Genomic DNA, 20,429 nt, shown 5'->3' with positions numbered 1-20,429 from the left:
CTCACGTGGCAGATGTGGCTCCAGAGCTGTGTCTTGCTTTATAACGAATTCCTAATCAGTGTGTGCTTTGGGATGTCATGTACTCGACATGAACCAAAGCCAGTTTGAACCAGCACTAGAAATACAATTCTGGTCAGGAGCTGCAAAGAGGATCAAGGGGTTTTCTTTCTCCCTGCACTCCACTGAGCACCATTCCCAAACTAAAAAGTCCAAAAAAATAATAAACAGGAGACCAAAATCTCTTTGTGCAAGTCCACGTTAGCAACTCCTACCAAAACACTCAAGCTCTGGTTCACTCCCCAGCTCTGAAGTACACCGGGTATTACATCTGCAAGCACTAAACCTCCCAGAGGAAATCAACTGGAAATGTCATTACTTCAACACTTCGGAGTCCCGGAATAATTTATCGACAACCCTGTGAAAAACATCTTGCTACCACCAGCTCCTCCAGACACGCTGGGTGAGGTCTGTTTTGTCAACAGTACATCTTCTTGGGTTAATGATGTGGTGACTGCAAGGGAAAGAAACAAACCCCAAATCGCAAACCCTCTATTAATCTAAAAATACATACCATAATATCCAGTATGCAGCCATCCTACTAAACAAAGCAGATTCCAGCTAATTGGAACAGTCTGCTAGGTGTTAGAGAGGAGCAACGTAGCAATAAACAAGGCACTGTCAATGGAAAGCCATGCAAACACAGAGCTGGGAGCTACGAGCAGAGCTTTTCAATCCATGTTTGAACAGGGAGGCCCTGGAGAATACACACACATGGGGGATACAAGCCAATCCATCTGGAGATGTGGAGAAATGGGAAATTCACTTGTGGTGAATGAACCAGAGAGGAGAAGAAAACCAAACTACAGGTTGCTGTTTTCAGAGCGTGTCACTCATGTTACTGACAGGCTCAGAATGGTTTCACCTAGAGTTAATCCAGGCAGAGGAGCGAGTGGGGGATGCCCACCTGGTCACAACTCCTTCAATCCACTCTCGTCAGCCAGGGCCACGCTGCTCCTCAGTAGGCATGTTCTGTGGCTGGAACCACTCTGCCTTTGCTCTACAGATCACCCTACAGCTGATGGATCCTGCTGTCTGGGGGCTGCCCCCACCACCTCAACCAACCCAAACTGCTCTCCAGAACTGGTTTTTTAGTTCCCCCATCGCTTCTCTCCAAGCTTCATTTTTGCAACAACCACCAGAGGCAGCTCGTGGGTCATTGATGGAGGCATCACTTTTAATTTAGCAAACATGAAGGATTGTGTGGTTGTTTTGAAAAGGCCAATACTAAAGTAAGTGGTATTGATAAACCCTCTTCCTTTCACTAAGAGCTACCATGCCCTGCTGGAAACAGCTCCTAAGCAGGAGCTGACAGGATGAACTAGAGTCACTGCATGCTCCACTGGGGAGTGCTGGCTGCGCTCTGGCCTGACCAGTGGCAACAAGTCTGTGAACAAAACCAAGAGCATTTTATTGAGAAGCCAAGGGGGGAAGAAAATCAACACAAAAATCAACAGTGGGGGCACTGCCTGAGAACCTGAAGCAGGAGGGGCAACAGCTCTGCTCTATGGGACAGCCTTGAGGAGCAAGTTTGCTTGTTTCCTCTGGGGCACACCCAGAACAGCAGAACTCACAGAAGCAGCAGAAGAGAGAAAAGTTAAGAAGCAATTCAGCAGGGGTTAAGAAAATCCAGACTGTCCTGGCACTTGGCTCTGCTGCTGAGCTTACCAGTGACCTGTCTCTGGCTAATGGCAAGGAGAGACAAAGCTTCTGCTTTGGAACCATGAAGGGGCAGCACTTATTTGGACAGGATCCTCCTTGCAGCCTTAAATGTTAAATAATGGAACAGAAAACGTATTTCCAGACTCTGTTGTGATGCTCTGGCAGAACTTCCTCCACCTTCTTTCTACAGGTGGGATCTAGGAAAAGGGCAGCCTTATGGAGCTCCTGGAGCAGCACAAGCTTATTTCTGTGCTGAAATACCCTCACTTCCTCACACTGGGGCATCCCCGAAGACTTGCTCAACTGCCTTGCTGCTGGCAGGTAAAAATTCCCCTTCCAGACACCCCAAGCTACGACTTGCATATAGGACTCATGGATGTAGAAGAATATACTTTCAGAGGGGGAAAAACCAGCCAGCATGCAAGAGAGCGTGTTCAGAACCCAGTCCTTGCAAGGCACAACACACAGCTGCTAATTTTAAAAGCATTTTCTCCAGTGGTTTCTTTGTGAGTGTATGTTCCCACGTAAAAAAAAAAGGTCTTGATGGAAACACATTTGGCCACACAGGGGATACTCAGCCACAGGAGTTTCCCTGCTGCAGGAAGCACTTATATTTCCCTCTCTCTCCCCCCTTGCCTTGTCCACCAGTTCTACCTGGTACTGCTGACTGAAGGGCTCTACCTGGAGGCTCTGTCCATGGTGCACCCCAGAGAAAGAACCAAGTTAAAGTGTTCAAATCGTAGCTTTGATCAATCAAAAGGCAATTCACCAGCTATTGAAAAACTCTGAACTGAATGAAACTGCAAACAAGATGAGACACTGGTAATGCATGAGGCACACACAGGTACAGTGAGACAACTATGGGTCAGTAATGGAGAGACTCAACTCAAACAAACACAAGAAGCAAGGCCTGTGGAAGCACAGAGTCCCTTACTTGAGGGGAGCTGCCAGGAGAGAAGCCTTGATTGGAGACAGGAGAGGTGGGAGACTGGTTGGCTGGGGATCCAGCATTACTGCGGTACTGCTGGAGTGAAGCCTACAGAACAACACAGAATTAAAGACCATGGGATTGATGGAAGCTTGGAAAATTAACAACTTTTGGTGTATAGAGCTCGAGGAAGCTGGGAGAAACCATCCTCTGGAGGAGTTCTTGGCTATGTGTGAAGACAGGATTACTGTGAGCGATGCAGAGGCAGGGTATCAGCGTGGCAGGGCCTGGCTGGAGCAGGGAGTGCTGCTGCATGAGCAGAACTGATGGAGTATTTCCTCCCCGGCCTCAGTTATCCTTAATTTTTAAAAAATCCCAATTTGGGCAGCCAATTTAAGGAAATTCAGGAAAAGACGCCCTGAAAGCTGGGAGTAACTCAAATATCCTGCCATTTATTCTCCAGTTCAATCTGCCATAACCACACATCCCTGACCTGTGCTTAGATCTTGGGAAGCCCTTCTCCTATTCCTCTGCCTGCTCTCAAAGACCCTCATCAAAATGAAAGTTACATCCATGCAGACTGGAATCCTCAAAGCTGCCTTTTACCCCAGGACACGGAGCAGACATTGTCTGAGAATCTACACTCTGTTCTGCAGCTTTGTATGAGTGACATTTATGTTGTTCCCTGTCATTCTGAGAACACATTTGCAAGGATTTACCTTTTTTTTGGGGTCATAAAGAACCCAGGTTTGAACAAATTAATCATCTTCATGGCATTTAAATAGGAAGTTGCAGTAATTAAAGAGTAAGTGCAGCTCTTCTCATCATACCTCCTTCAGAAATTACCAGATGATTAAGGAGAACCTACAATCCAGTAGCTGTAAGCAAAGGAGTACTTTAGCCACGAGAACACTGTGCTACTGATGCTTCCTGACACCAATTCTGTGAAGCGCACGAAAATACATCTAACCCTTTCCGCTACATGTTGCTACTCACACACTTAAAGCAGTGAGTAACCAAACTACACCAAAAGGAACTTCAATATCACTCCACAAAAACTGCACTGAAGTTGTCAGCGAGACCATAGCACAGCTCCAATGGCTTTCTGGATAAACTAGCTTCAAACTTCAGCTTATTTACAAATTATTTCAGTTGTTTGGAAATAAAAGCACAGCACCTTAAAAGTTAAGGCCATAGAGAAGTTTAGGATGAGGAAAGCAACACAGAAAGCAAAGAACGAAAATCAGAATCATCTCTAGCTAAGTGAGTATTAGAATCAAAGCACTGGGGCACATTCTGAGCAGGCTGGTATCCTTTCCACTGCTGGATTTGTCCTTCCCTCTTCCCCTTTCAGTCCTGAAAGGGAAGTAGCTTCATTCAAGAACCACTTATCAGCACTCAGCCACAAATGAAATCCCGATCAAGTGCTAGATCAACAACCAATGATTTCTACTCATCCTCAAGCCAGTTACTGTCACTATGACACTGGCAGGAGGACACAACAGGTCAGACCACTGAGATCCTACCTAGTGGGGTGGAATGAGCAGAGAACAAACTGTGAAACCCTTCCCTTGCTCCCCTGGTCTCTGCAGTTTGGATTTGCAGGTGCTGAGATGGAACATTCCGTAACAGACCGGGTTAAAACAAGCAAGAAATGTGTCCGTAAATCCCCAGGTACACACTCCAGTTCTCCTGAGCATCTGAAGGCAGGCACATATCCAAGTTTTGGATAATAATGTATGCTCTAAAATTCCTAAAAATTAAAGTTCTAAACATAGAAAACAGAGAAAATACCTGGTTCTCCCCAACTCTGGAAAAATGCTTGTTAACATTTAGCTTTCTTTACTCTTAGCTCTACCTCCTTCAGCCTACTGCACATTGTGGAGCCTACAAGGTGCTGGTGGCACATTACGTTTAACACCATGGAATGTATCAAGGCAGCAGCAGGAAGGTATGAAACCAATGCTGATCTATTTAATCTGGTCTAATCAAACATGGACACCATTTTATGAACATCTGGCCACCTTAAGCACACATTAAACCCAAGTTTCTTTCTGTAAAACGTTAAAATGTGGATTCAACCAAACCCATTCTAAGTCTACTTCATTGTCTGCCACAAAGGACAGTTATGGAAGGGCCTGCCCAGCCAGATCTCTGGCTCTAGGCTGTACACTGTTGGGTTTTCCACATGAAAGCTGTGTTGGATGAAGTGTTCTGGGACGCAGCCAAGCTTACCGAGTTGATGTCTATTCCCATGGATGGCTGGGTCTGGCTACCCGGAGGTGACTGTGGGATGGTAGAAGGTACCGTGACAGAGAGCGGAGGGAGCTGTGCTCCTCGCTGTAAGCCAGAGGTCTGCATTAAAGGAGTGTTCTGAGGCAGGGTACTTGCCACCTGCGTCTGCTGCTGTTGCTGGGAAGTTGTCTGGGTAAAAAATGGATATGGGGGAAGCTGCTGCTCCAGAGACAACGCATCCATAGCCACGGCCTTGAAAAGAAGAATCAAAGTCATCCATGCTGACACATAATTCCCTTTCACTTTCATGCGCACCAACTTTCACTCTAAGAGAAATGCACCAAATCAATCTCATCTTGCATTTAAAAAATGTTACCTAAAGGTTCAGAAACAGTCCAGAACATGTTTCAAAAGCCTTCAGATCACCTCCAGTGCACAATAAACAAATTCAACCAGGATCAAAGCCCATCTGAATGTGCAGGTCAGAAACTGATAATCCCATCAGTCACAGAGTCACACTCAGGAAATCAGTTTCAAAAGCCATTTGAGCTTCACTCATGAATTAGAGAAATGTCTTTCAAAATCTCACCACTAACTTTGGGACAGTCACATTAAAGTGTCCCAAGAGATGTTTTTTGCCACAATTCTTGAAAGCAAAAGTAAAATCTGTCCCCTCTCCAAACCTCCCCCTTTATAATGTTCCGAATTAATGAACACAGAAGAAAACAACAGAACAAGAGGCAGGAAGTTCCAGCCTTAGAGCCAGCTTCCCCCTTGGTACAGTAACACAACCTGTGCTTGGAAACATGGAATTCTCCAAGTAAGTTCCTACCTGAGTAATGGGTGACAGAGGGGACAGTGTAGGAGACATCTGCTGCGACTGCGGCCGCCGGGAATCGGCACTCAGGGAGAGGGGGCTGACAGCTGCCGGGCGGTGCTGCGGGGCCGGAGCCGGCGGTGACATTCCTGCCAGGAAGGAACAGGAACAGAGCAATGGTTTATTGACACCTGCGTGGAGGTAATCCCAAACCGATGAGGAGTGAACGGCCTGAGTAGACAACAGCTTAATGCAAAGTGCTGGATGCGCCTCGGCCAGTCGGGCTGGAACACATTAGCTCATTGCTATTGATTCTGTCAGGCTGAAGAGCATCGGGATGAGAGGAAGATCCCCATGGTTTACCCTGGACCCAAACCAGTCACTGTTGTTCAGGTTCATGCACAGACACTGGCTTGAAATGGCCATAGACAGAGCAGCTTCAGTGGTTTACAGAATCCATCGGGATTGCTCTCCCACGCCTCTCAGGCTGCAGGCACTGATCCCAGGAAAAGCATCCTCTGCTCTATTTGTAAGGGCTCCAGCTTCAGGAAGAAGGTAACAGATCACATAACAAGACTAATCAGAGGGCACTTGAGAGATTCTAAAAGCAAACACCTATTTAATGGAAAAAGCAGCAGAAAAACTGGTTACACAGGAAGTACTCCATCCTCAGTGCACAGGAAGGCAGGAAATATCCTTCACACCCCAAAGAGCCACGACCTGGCAGGAGGTAGGGATCAACAACTCAAGTGGTGTAATGTTTAACTTCCAGACCAAAACGTGCAAGTTTTGAAACCTCCCCCCTTTTCTGCCTCACCCTGAAGGAACTGAGACACCCTGGAAAGGGATTTCAGGCCAACCTAGCGAGTGAGCTGCTCCTCTGGAGCTGCCAGGAAGCAGGAATTCGCAAGAGCCTGTGAGCTCCCAGGCACTTGGCAAATGTTCTGGGCTGCCAGGCAGGCTGCCAGGGAGCCAGGAAGCCTGGGCTGCCAAGCAGGCAAACTGGCTCGAGCGGCACGGATCCGGCAGGCTGCCTCCCTGCCATGTTTCCAAACCCAACCTGGCCTCACGGAACATGGGAGTGAACTGACAAGCTCAAAGGCACAAACGTGTTCCCAAAGGTCTGGGTAACCTCACAGGAGTTTGGTTCCCCAACTCCTCCTGGGGCAGGTCTGGGCAACGCACCCAGCTCCTGCAGAAGGTCCCAAAGCCTTTGTGATCTCTGCTAAAGAGGTGGAAATAAGAGAGGTGAGGATGGTTTGAAAAAAATCAGTTTTAAAAGCCCCAAACACTGACTATGCCAATGATTAAACTATGGGATGGTCTCCAAAGAGGCACAGGAAAATCATCAATGAGTGGAGCTTTTTCATTTGTTATGTCTTTGATAGATGTGGCAAACTCTGCTAATTATGGGCATGGCAAAACATTCAGCAACCCAGCCTGGCCTGACTCCATGCAAGTAGCTTGTTTCTTTTTACACACACTATAGCTCTGCCCGAGTGTCTCTTTTGAGTCCAGAACACTTGGTAAGTGATGCTTAGAGCTGCTGCCTGGCTCCGTACTCAAATGGTTAAACCATCCTCTTGCTTCATGCTCAAGTACAACTGCTCAGTCAGAACCTGATGAGAATTATTTCCTCTTCCCAACATATGAGAGGGTTTATAAGTGGGTAAGGGAATCCTGCCTAACACAGGAAATCCACTTGTATTTTTGGATACAACGCCTCATTTCTAATCTAGGAATGATGCAACTGCCACTGACAATAACAATCCACAGCCCTCAAGATCCAGTGCAATCCTTTAAGAAATCACAATCCCCAGTGGCGGCTATTTGCATGTGAAGTCCTGAAATGATCAGGAGATCAGGCTGAACTTGACAGATTTCAGTTTTAACACAGAGGTTCCTCATTGAGAGCTGTGAGAGGTTAAGGGGTGCACTTGGCATTACTTCCTAAAGCCCCCCTGTATTATGCAGCTTGAATATTCAGGGTCTTTTCCAAACTTAAGCAGTCAAGCTTACAAAAACTAGCACACCTTGTGAAGGCTCCACGTTACTCCTGATTGCTCAGACAGGAAACTGGAGTCAACTGAAGCCAGCAATGCTCTCTCTCTAAAAGAATCCTCACACGGGGATGAAAACAAAAGGTCTACTCAAGATACCGCCATAAGATGAAGGCTGCTGGGGTTAAGGACAGTGAATTACACCAGAGGCTGCTTTGGGTTCTAGTCTCTCCTCCAAGTCTTACACATAAAATGGACAAAACCCAAACAAAAAAGCAGACTTGGGCACCAAGAACATGAGAAAAATCAAAGACAATTTGTAAGTCACATAATCAAAATACAGCTTTTGCACTAACCTTAGAGCAGCTCCCAGTGCCTAAAGGGGCCACAAGAAACCTGGAGAGGGACTTTGGACAATGGATGTAGGGACAAGACAAGGGGAATGGCTTGAACCTGCCAGAGGGGAGACTGAGATGAACTCTTGGGCAGAAGCTCTTCCCTGGGAGGGTGCTGAGGCGCTGGCACAGGGTGCCCAGAGAAGCTGTGGCTGCCCCATCCCTGGCAGTGCTCAAGGCCAGGTTGGACACAGGGGCTTGGAGCAAGCTGCTCCAGTGGAAGGGGTCCCGGCCCATGGCAGGGGTTGGAGCTGGATGAGCTTTCAGGTCCTCTCCAGCCCAAAGCAATCCACAACTCTATGATTACGGACAATGTGCAGAAGTGCCCCAGAGTTCCGCTCTTACCCTGACTGGCCGTGCTGATGCCCAAGTGAGTCAGATTGGCAGCAAGATTTCCGGTGCTATTGGAGCTACTCAGGGCTGGGAATGTGGATTCCTCAGGATCTAACGGTGTTGGGAGAGGGGAAGGGAAATGGATGTTTGTCAGGTCTGGCAGGGAGCCACCTGTGTTATGCGTAGCAGGAATCAGTGTTGTAGTGTTTTCCTGGTCAGCTGATGGAAAGATGCTAAATAAGGGAGAGAGAAAAAGAAAACAGGTCTATGATTACAAGTGAGCCTGGACAAATCTTGTACAGTCTGTTTTGAAAAAGGAAGGTGCCATATACAAACTGTATATTGTACTATTTGTTGTACTATCTATTGTAGCGCATAGCCAGAGATTTAGGATCCAAGGGGTCACTCATAGAGGTTCTGGCTTGTCTTGCGTCTATTGCGCTTACACCATCTAAGGGCTTTTCAGAAAGCTCAGAACCAGGAGGACATTCCATATACAACATCCTTCCTTAGAGACTTCAATGCTCTTTAGAAAAAAGAAATTGCTCAAAACTTACTTGATTCCTGGAACTTCACATGATTTAGGTCTCGATGACCCAGTCTAAAATAGAAGGAAGACATGTTTAAAGGCAAAGATCCTGCTGGAAATCAATGCTTAGGACATACACTAATTAGGAAGTTTAATACATTTCTACACAAGAGCTCTGTGATACTCTTGGAAGAGACTTGTCACCTTTTCTGCTTTACTGGCCCAACAAGGCTCAAATGTAGAGCTTCTCCTGGTATCATCAAACATGCACACACACACACACACACACACACACACACACACACACACAAAAAGTGCCTTTCTGAGCTAATGTTTAGTGACTTATTTCTAAATACAGCATTTAATCTCTAATTTCTGTAAATACTTTGTTTTGGTTGACAATATTTAGAGCATTCATTGAACTAAATACGGTTAGAAAACAAAATGGGTACACTTTGGCATGGGAGAGTCCTACCTTTTTAGTGTCCCATCCTTGCTTAGAGAGAGTTTTGTCTGCCTCAGAGGGGGTCTCCTCCATTCCAGGGACAGTCAGTAATAAAACTAAAAAATAAGACCAACAGGGATTGTAGCATATTAAGCTTCTCAGTAAGAAATGTTCAGGTTGGAAGTTTTAACCGTTTGAGAACTCTGAAGTAACTTATTAGCACTGAATGTGAAAGAGTGGCACTGTTGGGAGATCAGAACTGAAAATATGAACACCAGAAGAGACTAAAGTTGTATTTAACCAGTAAGGAGACATCACAGGCTTCAAAATACAACAAAGCAAGTAACACTTCAAAAATGTTGCCCTCCAGTTTAGTCTCTAAATGGAAGAGTGTATCTTGGGACCTAGTTTTTCCTGTCTTTTGCATTTTGCCAAGTGATGTACACCTGATGTTTTATGGGTGGCCAAAAGGACAAATTCCAATTGAGAAAAATCTGGACCATCTTCCCTAGGATAGAGAAATGCTATAAAGCTGCTCCTTCTCCATATTCACAGAACACGGGTTTGTTCAGAGCAAGCAACTGTTTCATCATGCTAATAGCAAGGTGACACACAACCAGCAAAAGAAAGCCCAGTCAGAAAGATGCATCACCAGAAGCCTTTAAGAGTGATGACTCTAAATCTGTATTTACACAAGACTGCTTAAGGTGATCACTATTTAAAGTTTTACAGCGCTGGAAGCACACGGAAGAGCTGCAGTACAGCTCATACGCACCTGAGTGTTGGGTGTTCACCCAGCTCTGGGTGATTGTTTAAGGATTAAATTTCTCTGGGCAGATTTGAGAGCTTTTCATGTTCTTCTTGAGCTGACAGCAGGAACAAGGGCCAGCAGAGGGCACCCGAATTGTTACTGCTAGAGGGTTGCGCTGCTCCAACTCCTAACTCCGCAATCAGAGGACTGGCTGCAAGCATTCCCTCTGAGGGTGCATTCACTGATCACAATCCCAGAATAACAACCAGGTGAAGTCTTGCTACTTCATGATATTTACCCCTGACGACGAAACGCCTGTGACCTCTACATTTTGTCAAGAAGTTACTCCAAACTGCAAACCTCTAGTACCGCCGACAGCAGCCTCACCACCGGGGGCCCACAGCTCACATTACTTATCCCCACGGGGTAAGGTCTTGGGAGTCACAGAATACAGGGTTCAGGAAAATGTTCTGCCTTAGCTTTGCATGATCCTTTCTGGATCTCAGTACCCAAAAGAGTAAATGTGGCTCTTTCCTCCAGTTCTTGTGTATCTGAATCTAGAAGGCGTAACACATACGTGTGTCTTGACAGAAACAGGTGAACAGCAACACATGTGCATGCAATCTGAAGTACAATGCTCTGCAAACTGCAGCTATTTCTTCTGTTTACCTCTCTTCTGCTGTATGTCCTGTGACCCTCCTGTGAAGGACTCTTGCTGAGCTGGAGTCATAGTGCTCTGGTGCAAGGCAGAATCGGAATTTGTCCTGGAAAGAAGGCCAGAAAAATGTATTTTTATTGTCTCTGGAGAAAAGGAAGCTTCAATTCAGATGAATGTAACCAACTCAGGAAAACCTGAACACTCTGCATTAAAAAACCCTTACTCTATACATGGCACACACCAAGCACAATTTCCCCATGAAACCATCAATTCACAGAACAAATTCATTCAGGTTTGAAGAGCAATTGCTTCAACAATGGGATGGAGATTATCCACCACAGGATAAAGTGGTGGCTGTCACTACAGAATTATTTGATAAGCTTTGTTAAGATAATGCACGATCAAATAATGCAATTTTGAAGCTGAAAACTGCTTAGAAATACTTTGGTTATACCAGTCTTTGAAAAGAAAACATCCCTGTTTCACAGGGAGGGGAAATGACTCAAACTCAAATGCTTGCAAGGGCAGACTAACCCAGCTTCTGCACAGGGAGAAACACCCAGGTCTTTGACAGCTCAGTTTTGGGGTATGCCCTAGAACACCCAGCAAGATTTGCCTTGCAAAGATGCCATTAGCTGAAACACTTTAATTTGAAAGGCAGGGCATCTAAAACATTAGGCATAATAGAAGAAAAAAAAAAAACAAATTTGAAATTCAGGAAGGCAAATTCAGATGGCAAAATGCTGTGGGGAGCAACCAAGGCTTCTGTTGGACGTGAAAGTGTTGTGGGATCAGAGAACACAGACAATTGTGCTACCAACCTTCTCCAGCTTGTGTCTGAGGGAGGTGACAGATACACAGTGCCATACGGACAGCTGTCCACGTGACTCCAGCAGTTAAGGGAAGAACAGCACTTGCTCACTCAAGGAGGAAGCCTATTTGAGATCTTTTCCTAAGGAGTAATTCAAATGACCCTGTCCGAACCACTGCGCTCCCAAGGGAAAGGCAAGCAGTCTCCTTATGGGGAGCAACCTGACTTTAAAAGGACCCTCAAAGCATTATCTGGATTGCTGCAATGTCTGAGCCACAGGTCAACCTGTGCCAGCGCATCAGCACCCTCACAGGGAAGAACTTCTGCCTAAGATCTCATCTCAGTCTCTCTTCTGGCAGATTAAAGCCATTCCCCCTTGTCCTGTCCCTACAGGCCCTTGTCAAAACCTTGTAACCCTGTTGTAGAAGGCCACTAAATTTGTCAGGCACAATTTGCCCTTAGTGAAGCCATGTTGGCTGTCACCATCACCCCAAGGATCTCAGTCCCTCTCAGCTTTGGGTGTATCTCCACTTAGAGCTGGGGAAACTGAGAAAGGTAAATGCTTACTTCGCAGAGTAGTATGTATTTATAGACTAGGTCACAGTTCAGCAAAAGCAGGTGATATTAACTGAGATGGGAAGCAACTCTGCTGACAGGTGAGGAGGGAGGAAGAAGGGAACCGTAAGAACTGGGAAGTGATGTTGTGGAAAGGGCGGGTGTCCCTGCCAGCTCCTGAGCCAAAGGATATTTGTCTTCCATGTTTATCCACGGAGAGCGGGCGGCGATGCGGGGAGCCGAGGCGGTTTCTGTCACGATACACTCTGTCCACCAGCCCGTGGTGCCGAGTTGTTCTGCTTGTGTCCAGCCCCGAGGACTGAAAAGGAGTCTGAGAGACACAAATGAAATTAGAAGCAGAAAACCACACGCAGGAGCAGTCTGCCCAGCCCCCAGTCATTTGTATGCAAGGCTGTGTTATTCTAAGGAATGAAACTCAAAAAAGATACGGGCAAGTGTAACCATGTACATGTTTCCTTCACTATCACTTTCATAATAGCCATGGAAAGCAATTACTAAGGCTATCTCTTCCAGACAGAGATCAGAGACAAGTGGAGGCAGACCATGCTAGACCTGCCCTGGCATACATCAGCGCTGCTCTCCAGCCTTTGTAGCTCTGCAATACCACTGTGAGCGTGGCAGGAGCCTCCTGACAACTGCTGGGTCCATTCCCTCGGTGCAGCATGCAGCATGCATCCAGAAGGAACATGCTGACAACCAGAGCTTCAACTACAAGGGCAGGAGATGCAGGAAGGAGATGCACAGTGAGCCTAACGTTCACCAGAACACGCCACGTTCTCTCAGAGCCTCCTTTCACCCCTCCTCTCAGTGTGATTATTTTAAGGGGACACTGATAGAATTAAAAGAAAAGCAGTTTCCTTCCTCCTCTGTCTAGAAAAAGTTGGAGCATCCAGTAAGTGATTTTCATCTTGCTCAGGCTGCACCTGGGTGGGTCGATTCCACTTTGAGCCCTGTCACTACCATTATCTGGAGAGCATTCACTTGTCAGTAAGTGAATGCAGAGCATGAGGACGGCAGAGGAGGGACAGGGAAGATGAATTCCCAGGCAAAACTGAAAAACTCCTGTGTTTTCAAAAGCCCTTCCCAGTGAATACCTGTGGGGCAGGAAAGGAAGTACCAAATGGTCCCACTCCAACAGCAATATATGGGTCTCTTGGGGAAAAAAGGCTCCACAGCCTTCCAGTGCTTGCCAATGTGAACAGCTTTGCTGAGTCCCTCAACACCATCTGTTTGGAAATCCAAATTTTCCTCCTCCATTCAGGTGCTGCACGTGGCAAATGCACTGTCCTGTCTGCCAAGCCACAGAACCATCTGGCTCCCATGTCAAGCTTTTGTCTCTGCTGCTTTTCTTCTCTCCCAAGTGTCCGGTTTGGGCTGTTTCACTGAGGATTTCTAACAAGTTTCACAGTTCTTTCTCAATGTTTGGTTTGTAAGAACTTTCTAAAGTCCTTCTACTATTTAAAACTCTTCTCTAGTCAGCAAATATTAGTCTCCTCTCCCTCTAGGCACACACAGCCTGGGTTAATACCAACGGATGCAAAGAGGCCGCGGTGTTTATTTGCTCGTTTCAGGGCCAACACTTTATATGCAGCAGAATATTGCTTAAGTCAACATGGGGCTAGGAAGGGAGCACAGTGACTTTTTACTGTTCTCTCAGCCATTAAGATCATGGTGTTTTGCTCCAGTTCCTTAGCAAGTCTGACTTCCTTGTCTGCTGACTTAGAAACCTCAAGTCACAGCACCTCAATTTTAAGTCATTTAAATTAGAACATCTTGGTTTAACCTCTGCTGCAAACACTGAACAACAATCTGGTTCTACCTAACTGGCACCACAGAGAACTGGGTGTATTTGTAGCTCCAAAGCAACAACAAAAGGTCTCAAACTCTTCCTTGTCCTGTTGTTGCATCAATTCTACCCCAAAAGGCAGCAAAATCTGCAAACACATGCGTGCTTGGAAGGTCAACAGGAAAAGCAATTTCCTCTGCCAGTGGTCTCAACCACAGTGTTGCTAAAAAGGGAGAAGCCAGTCTGGAGCATACAGAATGCAGAGCTCACCTGGAATTTCAAAGAAAGCCAATGCATGTGAGTGTACAGACAAAGAGCTGAATGCAAGCACTTAAGTTTTCGCCTTTTTTGGTACCATTTCTGTATTAAAGCCACAACAAAAATTCAATGTGAGTGCAACACAGGCACAAGTAAACATGGACAAAGCCCCATCACTGGGCAACAACTTCCAGAGCAAGGAATTTGGGGGTGATGCTGTTCTCTGGCTTCCCAGGAACAAAGATCCCAAGTGAATCCCTGACTTGTTTATGGAAATCAGAAAAGAACAAACACTTGAGACAATGGCAATCACCTCCAGCGACCATCCCAGGAAACCTCCTCTGGAGCAGAGACCAGGGAATACACCTTCACTGCAATCCCCATCCCCACAGGGCACCTGGTATTTCATCAGAGTAAAAAGCTGTGATTTTGAAAGCAGAGCAGATCTGAGCATGGATTTGGATGCTCAGAGTCTTCATTCGGAAAATTAAGAATTTGACCTGCGTTGCGCCCCTAAGAGACATTCAAGGATTTGAGATCAGAACTAAAACTCCACAAAACACTGAAAAATAAGAGAAAAAGACAGACAGGAAGGAAAAAGCTCTAAAGCAACAGTGTCCCTTTAAGATTTATCAAGACATTTACTTCCAAGGTAAAAATGAGTGAGGTGGCTGAGGGGGTAGGAGGGGAGTGGTACCTGCTGCCAGTTCACATCTCAGTGCCTCCTGGTGACAAGCAGCATTGGGTCATCATTCTGCCTTTCCCAATGGAGCTCAGCATGCAGGCTAAGAGCACATGCTTGGAGATTGCTTAAATCACAGGCCAAGACAGTGCAAATAAACCACCGTCTGCATCAAATGAATCCCCCATACACCAGAAGTAACCACATGACAGACCACAGCAAGTCCAGGGAATCTGTACAGAGCTTCTTATGCATGTTCCAAACTGGGATGCACGGCAAAACCTGTATTTATGTGACAGACCAGGCCTCCTTTGGAGCTGGGAGGGTGAATCAAATAAATACTGTGCATAGCAAAGTGTAACGGGTGCTCCAATACGTATCTGCCTGGGCAAAAGCACTCCAGTCCCAGATACGTATCTGCACAAACCTAAGTGCTTGTTTACCAAAGAGACAGGAACTGCTCCAAAGGCTTCTGCCACAGCTCCGTTGTGCTGCAAATGCAAAGAACCAACATTCTCAGACACTAACACTCCACCAGAGGCAACCAGACAGGCTTCCCCTGCTCCAACATGTATCTGCGGGCAATTTCATCCTATTTCAGCTTGAAACTGAAAAACCTGGCCAGATTCGGCCCTGATTCACATACATGGGTTCATGTTTTCACTTGTCATCATTGTTATCTGTAACAGGATCACCTCTGGGTATTTTCTGGGGGATGTGCAAACCCTGGAGTTTAAGGACAAGTTGTTTCTGTCTTGTCCTTCAGTCACTTCATAAATCTTTAAATATTCACCCTGTTAGTTCCAGGGCTAACGGAATCTATGGAATAACTGCCATTAACGGCCATCAAGCACAGGAATACTGAAATGCTGTTGCTTGAAAAGAACAGGAACCATGAACCTTCTTGCCAAGAAACCAAAGACAAAACCTTGAAGAGCTCAGCCCCTCACGGAGTCAGACCCAGGACTCCGTGACATTACAAACCCAGCACTGTGTTCCCTGAAGGCAACCAGATTAAAATAGCCATTTGGTTTTCCTCCTGCACAAGACTCCAGCTTTTAACCTCCACCAATTCAGCTGCCTACATGGATTTCAAAAGGCAGCTAGAGGATGTCATCTATTTCTCTGTATTTATTAATACAGTCTTCAGCAGAAACCCACAAACTGCAACATTTTATTCCTGCCACATCCTTATGAGGGAAAATGTAAATGTTACTACTCAAAAAAAGAGAACTAATGCAGGAACTTTAATTATTCCGAGTACCCGAAATCAAATGACTATAGAAATCAGGAGTCCCAAAAGCATCCATCACCTAATCCTAACCCCTGTACATTATCTTTTGTCCAAACATGCTTACTAACAGCAAAGCATTCACAGGAAACACTGACTTTCTCTCTGTGGTGCATTACCTCTGGAGTCACAACAGCAGGGGAAAGTAAAGCCAGTACTTCCTTCCCTACTTCTACTTTTCAGCCAGCCCAAAGAAAACGGACTATTCTGATACCAGTCTGTGTCCCATTCCCGTTCTCCTCTCCCAAAATCCATGCATCGCTTCCATGGAACATGCACCCCACCTGGGGGGGTACCTTCTTCCGCACCCCCACTGTGTTTCCCACATCACCTGGCATTATTTGCTTCTATCTCCTAGGTGAGGCAAAAATAGATCCAGACACAGCATTAACCAACACAAAGAAACACCCTACACAAAGAAAGCAACTCACCTGGAAGGGGAGATCCATGGCACTGTTCCCAATCTGATTCACATTTGGCAGTGACCCACCATAGTACTGGCCACGACTCTGTCCCAGTTGCAAATATTGGGTTTTCTGCAGCTGTAACTAAAAGAAGAGAAGGAAAATGTAAGGGGAACTCATTTATATTTCAGCTGGTTTAAGTGACTCAACTCGACAGCATGTCCGTTACCACCGAGAACGGACACCATCTATAAACAGCATGAACTCAGCTTCAGCGAGTGAACGTCAACCTCCTCTGCAAAGCCCAGCTGGCAAACTGCCACCTCAGGTCTTGTGTGATAGTGTGAAGAGATGGGAGATAAAGCAACTTCATAGTCAGCAATCATATTTCATTTCCAACAAATAACCACCACGGGAAACCACACGGTTCTGTGTCACCTGCCCTCCTGAAAGCCAGGGCGTAAGAACCCATCTCAGTCTGATCGTGGCTCTAACATCAAAGTGAACCAGCCGCTGATGTGTGTGAGACACAAATCAAAGTCATCTTCATTTAGGGTATTGGGGATACTGTTCAATGAAATGCTCAACCTTCTAGCAATCCAGGTGATGGAGATGTTACAGCAAGTTGTAGCTTTCCACCATTAAGTAAGAGTTCTGGCTTCTTGCACCAGGAAAAGCCCTGGAGGAAGGGCAGAGACACAGGATTTCAAAGACAACCCAACCAATCGAAGAAAATCAGTGAAGAATTCCTTACTGACCAGGTGTACAGGAAACTAAACGTGACACTCTGCAAAGGTTCAGTTAGTGCCAGGGATCACCCTTCAGTGCTGAATGCACCTCGCTACTAGAATATTCCAGTAAGCGATCCCATAGTTGTACACGTTGCTGGTGTCCAAGGTATGCAAGAGAGAGCTGCTGTTTCTACTCAAGTGTCAACTTATTTTCCTTGTCACTTCTTTCGGAAGGCTGCACTGCTCAACAACTCTTTAGTGAGCTGCAGGTTTTGATTCATCTATTATCAGTGGCCTCTCTCTGTTTTTTAGTTTAGTAGCATCAATATTTAAACCCATTTCTCATTCAGGTCTGTTGTTCTCACTCATCACATCTAGATTTAACTCCACACTGGCACCAAAGCCCTGGTTTACACTGATAAAGCAGAACTTGCAACCATCTGAACCCAACAGCCCTGCTCCCAAGGATGCATTTTTCCAAGGACTCAAGAGACTACACTTAAAGTAGCAAAGAAACGAGCTTACATAAGGCCCTCTCCTCCCACTGTGGAGGAGTACGTATTTTATAATGTATGTTGTTCCTCACTAGATATCAACTGGCTGTTTTTGCACTCTGAAATGCAAGAACATTCCTAGATTGGTAGCAAAGAATTGTTTAAAGACTAAATGTTCAGATCTTGGACTAGATGCAGGTTGGTTGCTAAGGTACTGTTGTGTGTACATCAACAAATCTGCTTTAGTTTCATTCAAGTCAACGCGAAGCCTTTCCCTCACAATGCCAGGATTTTGAAGAGCAAAGTTGGGAAAAGCACTAGAAAAAGCAGGATACCCCAAATGGGTGTCTATTTACATAGCTGGGGGTTCTTTTCTTTACACTTTCTTCAAGCAAAGGAAATGGCAGGATGGAAAGGAGTGGCCCTGCCTCTACAGCTTTACCACAAAGGCCCTGAGGTTGAGTGAAGATGTTTGTAGCGAAGGGAAGGAAGAGCTGGTGCTTTCCGTGTTGACAATGAGTCCTCTGATAAGCCAGCACTTACACAGGCAGAGATGCTGAGCAGTGCTGACAGTGAAGATACCACACTGCACACTGATAGCACCGAGACAGCACAGAGAAAAGGGACTGGTTTGTCTAGATCATGCCAACACTTAGGATTAAGACAGTCCTTGAAGAGAGGAGGAGAAAACAAGATCACCCTGAGTATTCTTTAAAAGCTATCCCTAGGAAAGCAACTCAAATACCGTTAATTCACAGAATCTCCCCTGGAAGCCACCAATTTCCAAATATACACACAGCTGAGGGACTGAATTAAGCCAAAACTCACAACACAACTCTTGGAGATGACACCTCTCAGTGGAAGGGGCGCGTTCAGGAGCCTCAGCTATTTGGGCAAGGGCCCACTCACAAAGTGGCTCATGGGGTTTTGTCTTAACAAAAGGGCAGATAAATCCCCTCAGCCCAAAGACAGAAACCATTCACAGTGTGCTGTACGAAACGCTTCAGAGATTCCACCTGGAAAGCAGGAATGCCCCCCCCGCTTTGCTTGTGCCACCTTTTGACACGCAATCACAACCCAGCAATAGATGGGACGAGGGAAACGCTCCTTGCTGGTGTCACTGCGTGAGTCACAGCCCCTCGAACTCCGAGCTGCAGATCCCCAAAAGCACAACATCAGAACTAGCTGTGCTTTTCGCCTGGCCTGTACATATGGTTTTGTTGTTAAAAAAAGGCTTGCTTGGGATTTGTGCCAAACCTTGAAGTAACTATTTCAACAGGTGTTGGGTTCTTTTAAAGAACCAACTATAAGGCACCCGGGAGGGGGTGTTGCTTTACGGTTTTTTAATGCTTTGGCCTTCCCCAGCCTATACCTACCTCGAAGCATAATGTAACAAGGGAGGTCACAACCATTTGTCTTTCCACTGCAGTTAAACCATGGGAATGAGGAAACACACGAGATTGAGAACTACAGCACTTCTCAGAACCGGGCTCACTGAGTGCCTTCGCTCTATCATCAATTTTAGGAACATTACCTTCGATAAACACTTCTGGAGACCTGTGCCAAAAAGAACAAAACTGATTGCTTGTTATTGCTCTCATGTATCATGACACCAGCATGCAGATCTGTATTTGCTCCTCTCTTCAGCCTTTGAACACTGAGTGGCCCCCAGACTACACAGTTTATTGGAGACCATCAACAACTGCCACTTGCAATCTGTGAAGATCAAGTGCAAGCAGAGCAGCCCAGCTTGGAAGCGCCTCACATCTCCACCTCTGTAGCTGGTCAGAAAGCATTTGGAAATACTGTGATGTTATTACCGTCACTCCAAGGAAAATCAGCTCATGTTTTTCAATGCGGAGGATCAGCAAAAAACAACCTGCAAATTCCACTGTCATGCTTTAAGGTAACTCAGGAGTCTCGAGGCTTACTAAGGGGACCTATGCACAAAGAAAAGCAGCACTGAAAATGAGAAGAGACATTGGTTGTTGACTAAAATGAACACTTCTGCTTCTTCCTGTACCTTGTGAGGTACATGAAGTACATTGCACAATCTGGGGCTTGGGGTTGGGTTTGAAGAGGGGGATTGTGGGGTTTTGTTTTAGAAGAAATAAAAAGGAAGAAGCCTTTTCTTAATAGAAAAATTCAGATTACTCTTCAAACGTTAACAACTCTCATGACAACTCCAGCTTCATCTCCTGGGCTTACATTCAATTAGTGGCAACTCGCTTTCTATACGAATTCAGATAGTGCAGTATGATAATGAATTACTTAGTGCTCAGCAGATACGTTAATTTCTTGAACCACGAGAACTTAGTGACTCCACATTACAGCTTCTCCACTTATGTATTATGTGGCCAAGATAACAGCTCCTTGACAGCTGAAAATACTGTTAAATATCCCAGGTCTTTCCTGAGAAAGTTTTTGGCAAAGGAAAAGCTTTCGCTTGTTAAACCATTTTGTTCCTGCTTGGCATTCTTGTTCAGAAGACGTGTTTCCCAAATGACAGATCCTAACTGAATCGGTAATTTCCCTTCCACCAGCACGTCTCTTCTGCTACTTAAAGAAAAACAAGACGATCTTAAG

At 45.7% G+C, this 20,429-nt stretch overlaps 1 protein-coding gene across 2 annotated transcripts in view; it reads right to left on the bottom strand.

Moving 5' to 3' along the window:
• CRTC1 (CREB regulated transcription coactivator 1) overlaps positions 1–20,429 on the bottom strand; it is a 44,070-nt gene that overhangs the window by 8,756 nt on the left and 14,885 nt on the right. The window contains exons 2-11 of one of the 2 annotated variants that reach the window (XM_065699823.1): positions 16,646–16,762; positions 12,370–12,507; positions 11,632–11,693; positions 10,822–10,916; positions 9,432–9,517; positions 8,985–9,028; positions 8,440–8,660; positions 5,715–5,848; positions 4,883–5,134; positions 2,654–2,755 (exon numbers count right to left, since the gene is read on the bottom strand). In XM_065699823.1, coding sequence (XP_065555895.1) covers positions 2,654–2,755; positions 4,883–5,134; positions 5,715–5,848; positions 8,440–8,660; positions 8,985–9,028; positions 9,432–9,517; positions 10,822–10,916; positions 11,632–11,693; positions 12,370–12,507; positions 16,646–16,762 — 1,251 coding nt within the window. The remainder of the gene's footprint in view (positions 1–2,653; positions 2,756–4,882; positions 5,135–5,714; positions 5,849–8,439; positions 8,661–8,984; positions 9,029–9,431; positions 9,518–10,821; positions 10,917–11,631; positions 11,694–12,369; positions 12,508–16,645; positions 16,763–20,429) is intronic. The other variant, XM_065699822.1, reaches the window with a different exon arrangement.

The sequence above is a fragment of the Lathamus discolor genome, chromosome 21, assembly GCF_037157495.1.
Source record: "Lathamus discolor isolate bLatDis1 chromosome 21, bLatDis1.hap1, whole genome shotgun sequence".
Lineage (NCBI taxonomy): Eukaryota > Metazoa > Chordata > Aves > Psittaciformes > Psittacidae > Lathamus > Lathamus discolor.
This window is presented reverse-complemented; position numbering and strand designations above follow the sequence as displayed.